Source organism: Crocuta crocuta, unplaced genomic scaffold (assembly GCF_008692635.1).
Source record: "Crocuta crocuta isolate KB4526 unplaced genomic scaffold, BGI_CrCroc_1.0 scaffold687, whole genome shotgun sequence".
In the NCBI taxonomy this organism is placed as follows: Eukaryota; Metazoa; Chordata; class Mammalia; order Carnivora; family Hyaenidae; genus Crocuta; species Crocuta crocuta.
The window spans coordinates 4048978-4065278 of NW_027530182.1; the positions used below are offsets into that span (position 1 = coordinate 4048978).

The 16301-nt window shown below is 36.4% G+C and overlaps 1 protein-coding gene across 1 annotated transcript in view; it reads left to right on the forward strand.

The window, feature by feature from the left end:
* The window catches only part of ADAMTSL1 (ADAMTS like 1), a gene marked incomplete at its 5' end in the record, with an annotated part of 912424 nt that overhangs the window by 665558 nt on the left and 230565 nt on the right, over nt 1-16301 (forward strand). The window contains 3 exons of the mRNA XM_077765085.1: nt 1871-2028; nt 8046-8157; nt 12226-12364. Coding sequence (XP_077621211.1) covers nt 1871-2028; nt 8046-8157; nt 12226-12364 — 409 coding nt within the window. The remainder of the gene's footprint in view (nt 1-1870; nt 2029-8045; nt 8158-12225; nt 12365-16301) is intronic.

Consider the following 16301-nt stretch of genomic DNA (forward strand, 5'->3'; position numbering starts at 1 on the left):
TAAGAAGAAATTCATTTTTTAAGAATGTATTAACCTCCCAGTTTTCCTGATTATGTGATCACTAAGAAGTAAATAATTAGCCTTGTTTGGTTTAATTATCCTAAAAATTCAATAGGTAAAGCTACAGATGAAATTTATAAATGATGTAAAGAAAAATGGAATTTGCTTTTATCACCCAACAGACATAGTGTTGACAGCATATACATACCTTAGGAACTTGTTGTTTTGTTTTGGTATCTGGTATGTATTTGTTTGGTATATAATATAATGCAAAATGAATATATGAATAAATGACCTCATGTTTCTTTTGCAACCCTTTGCACTTAACTCCCAGAAACCGGTCTTAATATAGGACCAACCTTAAATCTTTAGGGCCAATTCAGAACAAGACGAGGCAGTTGGGTTGAGCCACAGCTTATCTTTAATCAGAAGTACCTTGAGAAGTACAGCTGGGAGGCCTGGTGAGGAAATTAAATCAGATGTTCAAATCAGGCTTGGACCCCTAGGATCTTTCCAAAACTAATTTGGTTTCTGTCTTGAAGATATTTCTACAAATTAGTGCACATACATGTAAGGCAGCTTAAGGAATGAAGACTAGAAGAAGGAGATCTCATGCTGTTGGCTTTCCTCTGATGACAACAGCTGTGGTTTCCCCTCCAGTTCTCCTTTGATGTGCCTTATGTGAGGGCCTCTCTCTCCTCTGGGGCAGAGGGATGGAGCCTAACCTACTCCAATCAAAGGGCTACAAAGACTTCATCTGAGGGTCGTGGGCATTTCATTGGACTCCAACATTCTTCACCTGTTGTTATTCCAGCCTGAAGTAGACAACACTTATAATGATTTAGTATAGGTACATCAATACCTCCAGAGATGCTAAAATTGTCCCAGAAGCCCAATCTGTAAAACATGGTAAAAGGGAGTCATTCTTGTTGAATGTGGGGTAGGAGACCCAGACCCTCACCTGGCACTCTATCCTCCTGCCAAAGAACCTCTGCCAAAACCAAGGGCTCTTACGCAAGTTTTAGAAACCATTAGACTTAGTCTGTCTCTCTTCATAGAGTGGAAAGTTATTCTAAGTCATTTTTCAATCACTTGAGAATTTAATCGCCCTGAAATACACAGCATAATTACCATAATCCTCAGCTTGCTCTGATTTCCTACAACCAAAGATGTTTCATAGGCTTTATCATTGGCCAAATTCAGTTTGGAATTCTCCAGGAATCAAGAAGTTCCCCTTTCCCTCTTAAGCACTTAAAATATTATATATGTGCATAATGCTATATTAGGTACTAAACAGGATTATAAAAAGAGAAAGAACGAAAAAGAATGGGACTTCCTCATCCTCATTACTATAGTTTCTTCATCGTGCACAACAGCACACATGTGATAAGAAACCAGATGGTACAAATAAACACAATGTAATGTGTGAATATAAAGTCACACAGATGCTGAGGGGAACTCGGAGAGTACCCTCGATCTCACATATGAAAAAGAAAAGTGGAGGGTATTCTAGACAGAGAGCCATAGAGACCAGAATCAGTAAGCTATGTATGGGAGTTGGTTTAACGAAAGGAATAGGATTGTGATAAAGTGGAGTACCCAAATGAGGTCATCCAGGGAGTCAAAGATCTTTTGATAGAAAGCCTTGAATGCCTGGCCAATGAGTTTTAAAATGATTTCATTTGCAACATAAACTCATCTGTGATCTAGAGGTGCCCATAAACTTTGTTTATATCACAATGTCGACTGTGTCAGCCATATAAAGGGGAATAGTTCTCCTTTCATAGCTGTAGACTGTTTTATGAGATGTGCTTGCATATGGTAGCCCTGGGAACTTCTTTCTTTTCTTCAAATCTGTTTGATTATGTAGATCTGGAAACCAAAACCCTGCAGGGGGCTAAAGGTGAAAACAGTCTCAGCTCGACAGGCACCTTTCTTGTGGATAATTCTAGTGTGGACTTCCAGAAATTTCCAGACAAAGAGATTCTAAGAATGACTGGACCACTCACAGCAGATTTCATTGTCAAGGTAAGTGACTTTAGTTTTTGAAATCATATCCAAACTGTTATTTATAATCTCCTGAAGAGAGAGAGAGAATTTGGGTTTGGGCATCGATTTGGGAATCCTATCGCCCAGGAAATGTTTAATTCAAGGTTGTTGAGGTACATCAACTTTTCAAGAACATATATTTCCTGGACTTTTCAAGAACATATATTTTTCAAGACTTAAGGAAATTCTTAGGTGTGTATATATGGTTATCTTTTAATAAAAAGACCCAAAGACCAACACATCATTAGTTGGAGGCTATAAAGTGTTTTTAAAACAAATTAGGATATAGTTGTTGACTTATAAAATATTCTCAAAGAGAAAGACAAACTAATGATCCAAACACTTGGTCATACCTCCAATTACAAGTTCTATTTTCTCTTGTAATGGCAAAAAAAACCCAAGATGTTTCCTTCTATCAGAGCTTCCCTACTCTTCAAGGTAATATAAAACACATTGCTGGAAGCAACATATACATTCTGTAGGAGAAATGTACACACTAGAAGAATGTTGGGGAATCACAATAAAATAAAACATATTTTTTCTTTCAGTAGGTCAGAAGGACCTGAAGGATTTCAGCTGTAAAGCTGTAAAACTTGTAATGTGTCCAGGACTCCATAAATTTTTCATCATGGGACCTGGAGCCAGAGGACATTTGATTTAAGCTAAGGCTTGATGACCCTGTGGCACCTGGAAGTAAGAATGCATATAGGAAAATGTGATAGACAGTGAGGTTGGATGGAAGAAGGGTTCCAGAGCACTGTTCTCTGTCCCATCTGCGTGGTAGCTCTGTTTAATCCAGTCCAGATGCCAGCTCCATTCATGTGAACCAGAAGCTAGAAACCAACAGAGATAGTTCACAATAGAAATGATGTTGATAGTTAAATCATTCCATTTAAATGTGCAAATACAGTACAATGTTGAAAGATGTCTTTATTTTTTGAAACCCATAGAGTGCTGTTGAATACGCCATTTATATTACGCCATTATATTAATTTCCCTGGTGGCCTTGTAAGAGTTAAAATACATACTAAAAATATAGAATTGGATTCAATAACAGCTAATAATAGTGATAATAATATGTGAATAATATTATTCACATCCCAGTAGTTCAGAGTATTGCTGATGCACGTCATCTATCTAGCTTCCTTTTTCATATCACTGCTTGGATCTCCCATTGACACAACCAACACAGCTGGATAGCCAGAACGGGACTTGTCTAGCTCTAATCTAATCTTCCTTAGAAGAAACCTTCCTAATCTTCTTTATTTCTTATCTTGTGGAATAATATGCTCTTTACCCAGACACATCAGAAAACTTTGACTTGCACTGATTTCCCCTTCTCCTATATGCCCCTAGCTAGACAACACTCTTCGTCAGTTCCACCTTCATACCATCCCAAGACTATTCTTTCACCTCCATCCTTGCTGCCACTGTCTTTGTTTGGGCCTTTGTATTTCTTCCTGATCATGCCATGCACATCCTTCTGAAACTGCAGCCCCAAAGAGAGAAAATGACAGAAGAGCGTCTTTTGCAGTCATGGGTACATCCTTCATTAGAACTTCCAACTCAGCTCTATTTGGGAACACAGCTAAGGTGTGGCTGTACCTGCTCAGTTTGTACCCATTTTAGAAATTTTGGAAGAATGTGATACAGAAAAGTGAGGAGTACCTAAGCCACCAAAGCGGTAGAAAAGTTGTGATTTCTATTTGCATTAGTTAAGAGTATTAGGCAGAAACAATGACCTAATATGTTTTTGAACAGTCTTGAGCATAATCTTGTGAATAATTCAGCAGCCAAGGAGGATAGGGAGACTCCTGACGACCAACCCCTTCCCGGCTCATCTGAGGCATACCTTTCTACAACATCATTGAGAGAAAAGAACATAGGAAGGGAACAGCAAAGACTCATAAATTACCCTTTAACCAACAGAGAAGAAAAAGATGTGGCATTTCATAGTGCATCAACTGAGGGATCCTTTGTGTACTTGATGATGTCTTTCATGTGTTTGAAATGTATCCTTGATTTTACATGGACCTGTGTTCATCCATTACCCCCACACACGTGTCCTGCCTTGTGGCTTTTTCATGACAGTGCAGTCAGTTGCTATGGAAGGTGACCAGTTTTTGTCTTCTCCTTTCCTTTCAGTATGAGAAGTCCTTAAATTAGAAACACTGAATCATTGTAATTATAGGAAGAAAAGCTTGGTTCAGAACATTCTTTTTCCTTATTAACTTAAGGAGGCCAAAATTACATATGCCAGATGTGTTTAGCTCCCTAAAACAAAATCCTAATGTGTCAAACTGAAGCTTTCAACATACTCTTGAGAACAAGAACCTGATGTCTGAGGATTTAGGGTTTGTAAAGCTCCAGAGCTAATGATAACAGAGGTCGCAGATGCCCAGAATTAATAAAACCAGAAAAAAGGAACATGGCAGCTCATTTATATAAGAAACAATTCGTCCATCAAAGTTAGACATCAGGTTAGCCTCTTCTTTTTATTTTAACTATATTTTTCCTACTTTAAAATGAAAAATTAAGAAGGTACTGAGAAGAGCAATACAAAGACACCACTAAAAATAAATACCTATATCTTTACAACACTAACAGTAACTAACAAATTTGCTCTGTACCATGAAGGGAATGGCAGCTTTCAAGCCGAGGCACACATGAATTCAAATCCCAGCTCTGCTATGCCCTACCTGTGTAGCCTTGAGTAAACCACTTCATCTCTCTGAAACTCATATCTCTCATTATAACGTAAATGTAGAAGATAATACGAGTAGTTCTAAGATTAGACTTCATACAAATAAAATGTACCTTGCATTAGGTAGGAATGTAATAAGTGCTGGTTGCTGTGGTAGTTCTTGACTGTTATTTAAAAAAATTTATTTAATGTTTATTTATTTTTGAGAGAGAGAGACAGAGTTTGAGCAGGGGCAGGGCAAGAGGCAGAGAGAGAGGGAAACAGAACTCAGAACTCGAAGCAGGCTTCGGGCTCTGCGCTGTCAGCACACAGGTCGACATGGAGCTCAAACCACGTGAGATCATGACCTGAACCAAAGTCGGACCCTTAACCAACTGAGCCACCCAGCAGCCCCAGTTGTTGGCTGTTATTAAAAGAAGAAGGTACCTATAGGTAAGAGAGAACCAGGAACATTATTGATGTGGAAGGAATCATTCAGATTATGTGGTGAGAGGTCTGGATACATGATTGGTTTTATCCGTTTGAAATAACAGCATCTCTGTTCACTTCCAATCTCTTTTTAAAATTAGGCATGCATTTTCAGCATTCATGCTTATTGTACATCAATTTCATGGGACCCATTAGGAGCAATATTCTTTCCACTTTTCTTGTTTTCTTTGCTTCAACGTAGTCTTCACTAACCCTCCGTCTTAACACCAAAACATCTTCACATTCATTCCTTACTCTCAGGGCATAAGGTACTTTCACTGATAACTTTTAGAAAGCTGAAATTTTTACCTATTCCATCTTTTTGCCTTTCTAACCAGATCAAAAACTGAGCCCAGACGCTGTACAGATTTTCTAGAACACAGTTTCTCTAAGGATTTTGATGTTATATCCCCCTCATGTTTGTTTTTTCCTCCACTTTCCTAGGATTTTGTTTAATTTCAAGCATCCCAAAAGGGACCTCTGCAAAACAATCCATCTCTCTAAGCCTAAATAAATCTTCTGGTCTTTATTTTTTCACAGAGCTGGTGTTCAAATGAGAGTCCTCTTTTAGTACCTTCCCACCATGGAAACCACACATCCCAAGAGAGCTCTAGTCTTTTGTGAGCTGAAAACAAAAAAACAACCAAAAACAAAAAAAAAAGCTTTCCAAAGTGATTAATACTACATCCCCAAGCAAGCAGTTAGGTATCCTGTATCTGACACATAGGATTGAAAAATATTAATCTGTAAGCCATGCTTCCCTTTTGTGAAAGACACTGTATTGCTTCAGCTGTTTTTGCTTTAAAGTAGGGAATTGTATCACTGCTTATTCTAATTAGGAAAGACTCCGATGTTCCATGGGTCGGAATTCCAGCATAAAATGAAATATTCTGTAGTTTTCTCCCTTTCTTCTTTCTCCTTTCCAGCTCTTGCAGATTATCCAAAGAACATGTCCAATATTTCCATCTGAAGTCCAAAAACTGGTCCGGGGGGTTAACACCTACTCCCTGTTTTTTCAGTGTTCCTAGATGTTTAATCCAGTGTTCAACTCAGTAGTGGAAAAATAGGCTGTCTTTTTTAAAAATTTGAAGGCTGGGGTGCCTGGGTGGCTCAGTCGGTTAAGTGTCCAACTTCGGCTCAGGTCATGATCTAGCGGTTTGTGGGTTCAAGCCCCGCATTGGGCTCTGTGCTCACAGCCAGCTCAGAGCCTGGAGCCTGTTTGAGATTCTGTATCTCCCTCTCTCTCTGACCCTCCCCTGCTCACGCTATCTCTCTCTCTCTCTCTTTCTCTCTCTCAGAAATAAATAAAACATTAAAAATTTTAAAAAAATAAAAATCTGAAGGCTAAATCCATCAATTTATCCAAGGTAAAGGGCAACTGGGACCTCAGTAAAACTTGAAAACAGTAACAAAGACTTAGACCACCTGATGTGCTCCTCTACTGTCTTGAAGTAAGAGGTGGCCCTCTTTGTTTGTCCGTTGAACTTGCTTTATTTTAACAAATAGCCCAAGCCTTGCCCAACTGTCTCAATGTTATATGATACATTATTATGTCTTCATGAAATCAAGGCATCGCTCCTTCAGTTTAAGTATGTTTTCTCAACCTTATACTTTTAAGAACTATTAAAGAATTATCGCTTCGCTTCCCCCTTTGAAAAACAAAGGAGTTGTCATTTCCATGAGCACATGTTGTATTCAAAGTAAATGCTTTTATAATCGAAGTTGGTGTTTTTTAAAGTTTGGTACTTGGACTATCAATGTTTGCATTGCTTGGATCTCTGGACAAGAGCTTAGGAATTAGCATTTTAGCAAGCTTCCAACTGGTAATTCTGCACATGAAAATGTATGAGTATAAATTGCCAGGAAACACCATGTATGTCTCTGGGTGGGCAGAGCCATTTAATTCTTTAATTTTTTTCTTTTCTTTTTTAAATTTTTTTTTAATTTTTTTTTTTAATGTTTTATTTATCTCTAGGAGAGAGAGAGAGAGACAGCGTGAACAGGGGAGGGTCAGAGAGAGAGGGAGTCACAGACTGAAACAGGCTCCAGGCTCTGAGCTGGCAGTCAACACAGAGCCCGACGCGGGGCTTGAACCCACGAACCGCGAGATCATGACCTAAGCGAAAGTCGGACGCTTAACCGACTAAGCCACCCATGCGCCCCTCTTTTTTAAATTTTTTAAATGTTTATTTATTTTTGAGAATGACAGAGAGGTGGCAGGGGGAGCAGAGAGAGAGAGGACAGATGATCTGACGCAGGCCCTGTGCTTACAGCAGAGAGCCTGGTGTGGGGCTTGAACTCACAAACCATGAGATCATGACCTGAGCTGAAGTTGGATGCTTAACCAACTGAGTCACCCAAGTGCCCCTAATGTTTTTTTCTTAACCAAGGATAGTATCTCATTTTTTTTTTGCAGTGTATGGCATTTATAATTTTCTCAGAACAAATTTTCTATTTCTGAACCTACATTATAAATTCACACATATACATACATAAAAATAAAAAATAGCCGTAATTTTTTCTGTTACACCAGAAAAGTTGGAAGTAAAGGAGGGAAAGGGAATAAGTGGCTTGGGAAAAGATCGTACTAGAATCACAAGCTGAGACATTGCTACCCCTTGTTCTGTGGCGAAAGAACTAAGAAAGTGATGGTAGTGATGGCCTATGGTTGATTGGTGGGATTGATGATATCGCTATAGCCACTTCTCTCCCAATGCAGCCTAACACCATCTGTGTTACTACACATTCTTGTCTAGAGCTGCAAGGAATCAAGAAAGCACCTCTTTGTCATACTAGTTTCTCTCTTTGCTATTGTCTCCTGCAGATCCACAACTCGGGACCAGCTGACAGCACAGTCCAGTTCATCTTCTATCAGCCTATCATCCACCGATGGAGGGAGACAGATTTCTTTCCTTGCTCAGCAACCTGTGGAGGAGGTAATGGTGTTCACTTAGACTGGGAACTATTGGCTTCTATGAGGGAAGACTTAGCTGTTATAGAAGTAGCCACTTCAACGTGGAAGACATTTAGTGCTATAATGGGCTAGATTCTTTACTTATTTATTTTAGTATAGTTTATTGTCAAGTTGGTTTCCATATAACACCCAGTGCTCATCTCAACACATGCCCTCCTCCATGCCCATCACCCATTTTCCCCTTAGATTCTTTATTTTTAGTGGAGCCAAATCCTGTAAGGTGGATCCCTCCATCTAGATGCCCCATGAACATTTTCTGTCTGTAGAGTCCCATTAGTGGAAATGGTCTCAAGTCTATTCTGTTCATTTGAGAATAAACTACTCACCAAGTTAGTTGAAGAGAACTTATTTATTCTTGAGTCTAGTGAAGGGTGTTTGTCAGGCCTACTGTGTAGCATAATGTGTTCAGAAAGAACCAGAGATTAATTTAATTAAAGGGAATAGTTTATTACCAGGAAAAAAAATTACTGTACTGTAGACTTAGACTCAGTTACTGTTAAGCTCTATCCCATCATCTTCCCTGAAAAGTCATCGAATGAATTCCTATCTCTGCTCTATCACATCCGCAATATGGACAGCATTTTGTGTTACTGGAGAAGATATTTTCTCCCATTTTCCTTTACAATTATAACAGTTACATAATAATTGCTTCAAATTATTTTATAATGACTTATTTAGCCATATCCTTATAGAAGATTTAGTTCACTTCAACTTTTCTATTATAATGTAATGAATAACTTAATAGCCAAGTATCTTTCTTCTTTTCTCCTTTTAAATTATTTCCTTGGAATAAATTCTCAAGAGTAAGTTTCAGAATTTTTGTGGCTATTGGCATATATTACCAAAATTCTTTCCAGAATGGTAATAAGCAGCGTATGAATATTTTAGTTTCATTGCCAACTGAGCCAGTATTTGTGGATTATAAGAAATTGTTTAATTTTGCTGATTTAATGAGCATAAAATTGTATGTATATTCCTTTAAGAAGTAGCACATCAAATAAATTCTGGCTCCACCTTCACGGAAGCCTGTTAGTTGGCTGGTAGTAAGTAGCTAATCTACATGGGTATCACTAGATTATTTTGACAAGAAAAAAGACGATACCTCAGAATGGAAACAAATTATTATCTACTAATGTTTTCAGTGAGAACATATGAAATAATTCATCTTCATCTGCATGAACAAATCACCAAAAATCAGGCCCCTATAGAACAGTGTTAGATTTTAGCCTAAAGGCAATGAGTCACAAATACCTTCAAGTGCTTTTACTTGGTTGTTAAATAACTATTAATTTAAGCTTCTCAGCATTTCAACAAAATAGTGTTTCCATTTGCTCTCTCTGTTCTGAAGAGAAAATTACTTTGTTTAAAGGTAAAATGCTGGGGCACCTGGGTGGCTCAGATGGTTAAGCATCCAACTTTGGCTCAGGTCATGATCTCGCGGTCTGTGAGTTTGAGCCCATCAGGCTCTGTGCTGACAGCTCAGAGCCTGGAGCCGACTTCAAATTCTGTGCCACCCTCTCTCTCTGGCCCCTTCCCCCCTCATGCTCTGTTTCTCTCTCAAGAATAAATAAACATTAAAAATTTTTAAGGAAGTTTAAAAAGAAAAGTAAAATGCCAATTACTGTGATGTTTCATAATGCTATTTGATACACTTATTGATGACTAGCACAGGAAGTAGTTTCAAAGAAAGAAATCCAAGTAAATAATTATTTTTCCTCTTTTCTTTTTAAATGAAAACCATGCTTTGAACAAAGTAGCAATTCTATAATATGCCCACTATGTCAATTTTATATAGAGAGCTGCTGTTAGAGGGTAATATCAGTAAGCTTGATGATGCCTTGCTATATAATAAGGCAATTAATGTTAGATTCATATATATCTAACCCCTCTCAGCCTTATTTTTCTCACATCTAAGTGAAGAAGTAGAAGCACCAGTGGTCTTTAACTGTTTTGAGCTATCAAACTCTTTCTTCAAAGGAAATCTTTGGAATTCCTGTATCTTTATTTGGAAACCCAAATAAAAGGAGTATTGCTCAGAATGAAGATATGAGCTATGTGGAAACCAGCTTCTCCCCCTTCCTGGACCAGTTTGAAAATGACTAAAGAAATGCTAAGTTCCTTTTTATATTTCTGGCTCCACATTCAATGGGTTGACCATTTTGCAAAGTGTAAACAATTGCGGCTAAAAATACCTTGTGAAACATTCAAAAGCACAATTATCTGACTACTTTGGTCTTTTATTTCATTTTTGTTCAAAGCTTTCATTTCATACGCTCTTGAATAGCTTCACAGCAACATTTTTAAGCTGATAAACTATGATTTTTAAAAATCATGATCTCAGTTATATAATATACTTACTGCTTGTGCCCACATCCTATCTTGAGTAGAAATTATTATATGGAAAATTATAAAATGGTTAGCTTATCATAACATTATCTGCTTTAGAGTATAATGTAATTACAAAACAAGAGTATATTTACTTATTTAAAATTATATTTTGCTCTTTGGTTTTCTTATAAAATAAAAAATTTAATGGAACATGTGTTCTTACCTATTTCTTTCCATGCTTTTCATCTTTACAGTAAAATTGTTAAAAGGTCTATTTTTAGGTCTTTAATGAACAATTAATTTTTGTGGGTGGTCTGAAAACACAGCCTCAAGCCAGGAAATCTGGTTTAGAAGCCTCCTTCTGATTTCCTAAAATCTTTTGCAAGTCTTTTAACTACTCTAAACCTGACTTTCTAACATATATCTAGCAATAACAATATTCAACCACCAGCCAGGGAGAATATGCTTTGGAGGTTGGTTAGGGTTAGAATGATATTAAAAAAAAGCCTAAGTTAAAAAAATTCTCTATGTACATTTATTTTCCACCCTAAGAATCTAAGTCTTCATCACCACTTCACCAGAAATCCACAGGACAAGAAAGAGGCAGGTGGAAAAGGTAAAACACATTATGAATGGAATTCAGAATTACTCAGCAATGCTTTTTTTTAAAAAAAGAATTCTCTAAACAGTGGAAATTTATGCATGGATGCTAAAAAACATTGGCTAGAGACTTAAAGAGAAATGACAAAGGTTTTAGGTGCAGCAACAATTGAGAATTCTCTAAACAGTGGAAATTTATGCATGGATGCTAAAAAACATTGGCTAGAGACTTAAAGAGAAATGACAAAGGTTTTAGGTGCAGCAACAATTGAGAATTCTCTAAACAGTGGAAATTTATGCATGGATGCTAAAAAACATTGGCTAGAGACTTAAAGAGAAATGACAAAGGTTTTAGGTGCAGCAACAATTGAACAGTAAGGGAGTACTATTATCGTTGTTATTGTTTTGTAGGGATTTCTAGTGTCTACTATTAGGATCTTAATCCTCCATTTACTCAGCCTAACTTATTCAGGTTGAATTTAGACAAAAATAATGTTCCCAGGCAGCTGGCATGACCCAAGCTTGTGCTGTATTTCATTGTCCCCCATCCATCAAAGGAAGCAGTGTTAGGGTTTATTTGATTGATTGATTTGGGAGTTTATACTCCCTGGTGCTTCAGATACAAGGGAGGCAATTTTGCATCTTTGTGTGAGATGGGTGGCAAATAAATACTGATCATCTCTTTTGGATACAGATATCTGTGTTACACTTTTAGATTATACAAAGCAAATTAATAAGAATAGTACTTACAGCAGAATCTGATCACCTAGCTATACCCTTATGTAGTTCAAGCCTTACAGTAAAATTTGATTTTTTTTTAATTTTTTTATTATAGTTTATTGTCAGGTTGGTTTCCACATAACACCCAGTGCTCATCCCAACATAAAATTTGATTATTAAAATTTGAGTGGAAAAATAGTATTAGAGGCCTGTGAAACTTAATGAGCCTTCCATATTTCTGTCTCTTGTCCTGGAAATTACTGTAGCATTGGGGAAGAATTTTCATTACTGTGAGATGGCCAAGAAGCATAAAGAAGTATATTACATTATACTTTAACATGACATGTGTGTTTAAACTTGCCTGGTTGGTTTGATACCGCAGGTTACCAGCTGACATCGGCTGAGTGTTACGATCTTCGGAGCAGCCGTGTGGTTGCTGATCAATATTGTCACTATTACCCGGAGAACATCAAACCCAAACCCAAACTTCAAGAGTGCAACTTGGATCCTTGTCCAGCCAGGTCAGTCAAATGTACTAGTTTATGTATCATAAACATAAATTGAGTTCCATAAGCTTCATAAATTTTTAATTAAAAATAAATAAGTGTTGCTGTCCAGTGTCCATTCCTAATCATGTGTAATTGGAACCCATGCCCCATGCTCTTGAAGCTATATGATGCCCTCTCAGGGTCTACAGAGTTTCCACTTGCGGAGCACTCTTCAGAGCTATTTTCTCTTCTGATTTCTTTTTATTCTGGTACTTGTATCCCTCCTTAACAAGGTCCAGGCCAATGTGGTAGCAAAATGTTTTCAGGTTTCCTTCCATTTTAACTTTGTCACTTGACCAGTGACATAATCAGAGTAGACCATACGTAAGGATAGCAACTGACCCATTTTACCCTGGTCCACGCTAATTAACTAGAATCAAAACCGGTCTTAGAACAGCTCTAATTTTAATACACCCTGACTTTGTTAAAGAGGAAGCAGGACTTATTTTCAATAGTCAGATTTTTTTTAACAGGTCTTTTTCATTAGGAACATTAAAGAGACACTTGACACTTGCACTAGTAGTGTTGCTTTTTGGAAACCTTGATTGGCCCTCAATTATCTGTAGGATTAAGGATCAGACTGACAAATGAAATATCTCAGATGATGAGTAGTCATAAAAGTACAGGGCAACAATCTGTTCATGGTGTAACATTTGCCTTTGTAGTTGCAGAACTTCCTGGTAAATCTCTTTATTAGCTTCCTTATCCTAAACATATGAGAGAGGATATAAAAAAAATTCTTCAAAAAAGCTAATCATGAACACCAAAAGATAAAAAATCCTTTCTGAAGCTCCTTGGATTTCTTAAAAGCACCTCAATATTATTATTTATATCATTGTGGAGTCATCATATATACATAAAACAAAATTTTTAAATAGTTGAAATACTACATGAACAATGTGCATGAAAATTGTTCTATCTTTGAAGTTTGTATTTTCTGCTGTTAACTTTCTAAAGTTTATTTTCTTACACTCTATCTCATATTCATGAATTCTAAATTCTGCATGTGATACAAAATTGCCTTTTTCATATACTTAGCTCATAAAACTGAACTCAGAATAACATGTTTTCATTAAAGAAACAGAAAGAATTGATATTTTATAATTATTTAATTTAGGTGAATTTTAATTTAACTTAGAGTCATATTACACCAGAAAATTATGTATTAAAAAATGGATATGGTATAAAAACTGAATGAGGTGTTAAAATTTTGCTTGGACTTTTTGTATTTTGGAAATTTTATGAGTATGAAGCGTTTTTAGCCAAGATGATTATAACCAATGCAGTTCAACCCTACTTTTAAATTATTCTACTTATTATATATCCTTATATCTATACCAGAAGAAGACCAGTGTGTGAAAAGCATAGTTATCCTAATTCAGACAGATCAGTTGTCTTTACACACTGTCATTAAAATTTATGTATGAATTTCTAGGAGAAATGGGAGTCATCTCCACAACTAGAGGAAAAAAAAACATTAATAAAGAGATGGCCATGGAAGACAGTTGTGAAATAAAATCATTTTGTTAACAATTTTAAGAAAATGTTTATAATCTACTCAATTTTTTTCCTAGCTTCTCCCTTCTTGGTTGGAGTAATATTTGTGGCTTATTTTCTTATTATCCAAAAGCAAATGGCCATGCTATAATGAAAGAAGTTTGCTTGTGAAATTTATGCTTTGTCTGCGCCCTATGATATTTTAAGACATCTAATACAGCACATGTATAAATGTTGGGACAGGTGGCTATTAAGGAAAAAAACTGGAGGGAAAGAAAAAATAAGTTAGAGACAAATGTCAGGAAGCTGCTTTTTTCATTGCAGAAGTAATTAAACTAAGCTGTAAAAATTAAGACTTAGCAGTTGGAGAGATTTAAGAGGAAACTACTTTAGGAAATGTAGATTTGCTGCTCCAAGGATCACTGGGAAATTCATTGTGCTTTATTTGCATATATTGGAATCAAAGCAGCCTTTCTAAATTCTGAGAGAAAGTAAGAAGTGATAGTTCAAGAGAAGATACTGTATAAAATAAGTCTGCCCTCCTATTAGACACAACCTCAAGAAACTGATTTCTAGCTACAGATTTAATTACCTAATAATAAAACCAAGAGTAACACAGTGACATTAAACTATGGCCTTTGTGTCTAAAATTAAAAACCCCAAAAGAGAAAATTTAGACGTTCTGAGTACTGACAGTGAGATATTTTTGAATTTCAAAAAAGTTATTTTTTCTAGCCCTTGAGATATTTGTTCACTTTGCCTGTATGAGACTAGAACTTAGAGCCTATTATATATTATTTGAAAGCCAAATCCCATTCACATAGTCAAGTTTATTGCTTGTCCAGTCTGGGAAGTACCATGGACAGCAAAACGTACACTAAATAATTAGTGTGTAGCCCTACGTTTATTATTTTACCTTTCTGGAACCTCAGTTTTTTCTGGACCCTACAAAATGAGATGACAAGATTGTTCGTTACATTAAATTATGGCTTTCAGACCTTGCCTACAGAACCTATTATTCCACAGAGTTGCTTCACTGAATTTCATTGTATACATTTTGAAGTATTTTTAAACAATAATTCACAGAAAGTTCATATATATATATTCAAACATGTTAAACTAATTTTAACTTCTTAAAATTCAGCTAAATTGTAAAAAAAATGTAATAATTGTAAAAATGTTATGCCACCAAAGTAACTACTTTTTGCCCACATCATTAAGTTCTTCAGTATGACTGTTTAACTGAAAACATAAGTATACTAAGATTGCAAGGTGAAGTGTGAAAACCGTTACCATTAGCAACTCCTTCTCTGGGATAATAGGAATTTTGTCAGTGCTGCACATCTAAAACCAAAACAAACCAGAAATAAACTGGTTGTCATGACCATTCTCCATAATCCTTGTTACCCAATTTTTTCTGTTTACTAAAATAGCCTCATTGTTCACATTAATTTCCTTGATAATAAGTAAATGTTTACAGTTGAACTAATGAACTAAATACTATCATTTACTCATTTCACTCACAATATGCACTGGCTCACATGGTGGTGGATTGGTTCATCTTGAAGTTAAAGAGATTGTTGACATGTAGCCCATTTTTTTTTAAAACAATTTTTATGGTTTTATGGCTTTTTTCTGATGCCTAATGCTAAGAAATGTTGATGAGTTAAAAGCCTATGATGAAAACAATAAAACTCACTAATAATCTCCAGTGCCCACAAATAACCAGTGTTAATGTTTTTGCTATATTTCTTTCCAGTCTTGTCTATAGTTCATAACATAGATGAGATCATACTGTGTACTGCGGACACTTGGAATTCGGCAGTTTAGCATTCTTGGTTTCCACTATCCTAAAGCAAGCCTGAATATCCATGACATATAGCAACTTGACATTTTGCTGAGACAGGAATATGAATCCCTTATACAATTAGACCAACATTTGAGCCTACCTGACCGCCAGAAGTCCCAACCCAAGAGAGCTTTGTTGCTCTCTGCTGGTGTCTTTTATGCAGTCATTTTTATGAAGTGATAAAAGACTTTGTTTCCTAGCCAAAGGTGGTTTCAAAAAGGAAGCCAAAACTTAACACTTATAATGGAAGGGAAGAGAATGTGAAGGTAAAATTTTAATGGCTTTTAGCTAAAATTAAGAATGTTTCTCATTGGTGACTCAGAGCTATGACCTTACTAATACCACCATAGACTCTATATGGTGTTCTGGTGATGGTCTCAATTTGGGCACTAGAAGTCCAGAGGCATGCCCCCCATTTGTCTGAGATCGGCATGTTTAATTTGTTTTCCACTGCGTTAATTTAACACTGTGGTATGAAACTTTTCTCATGTAGCTAAGACACTTAGGATCTAATCAAATGTAGAAACTTCTCCTTTGCCTGTCATGCTATAATCATAGTTTCTG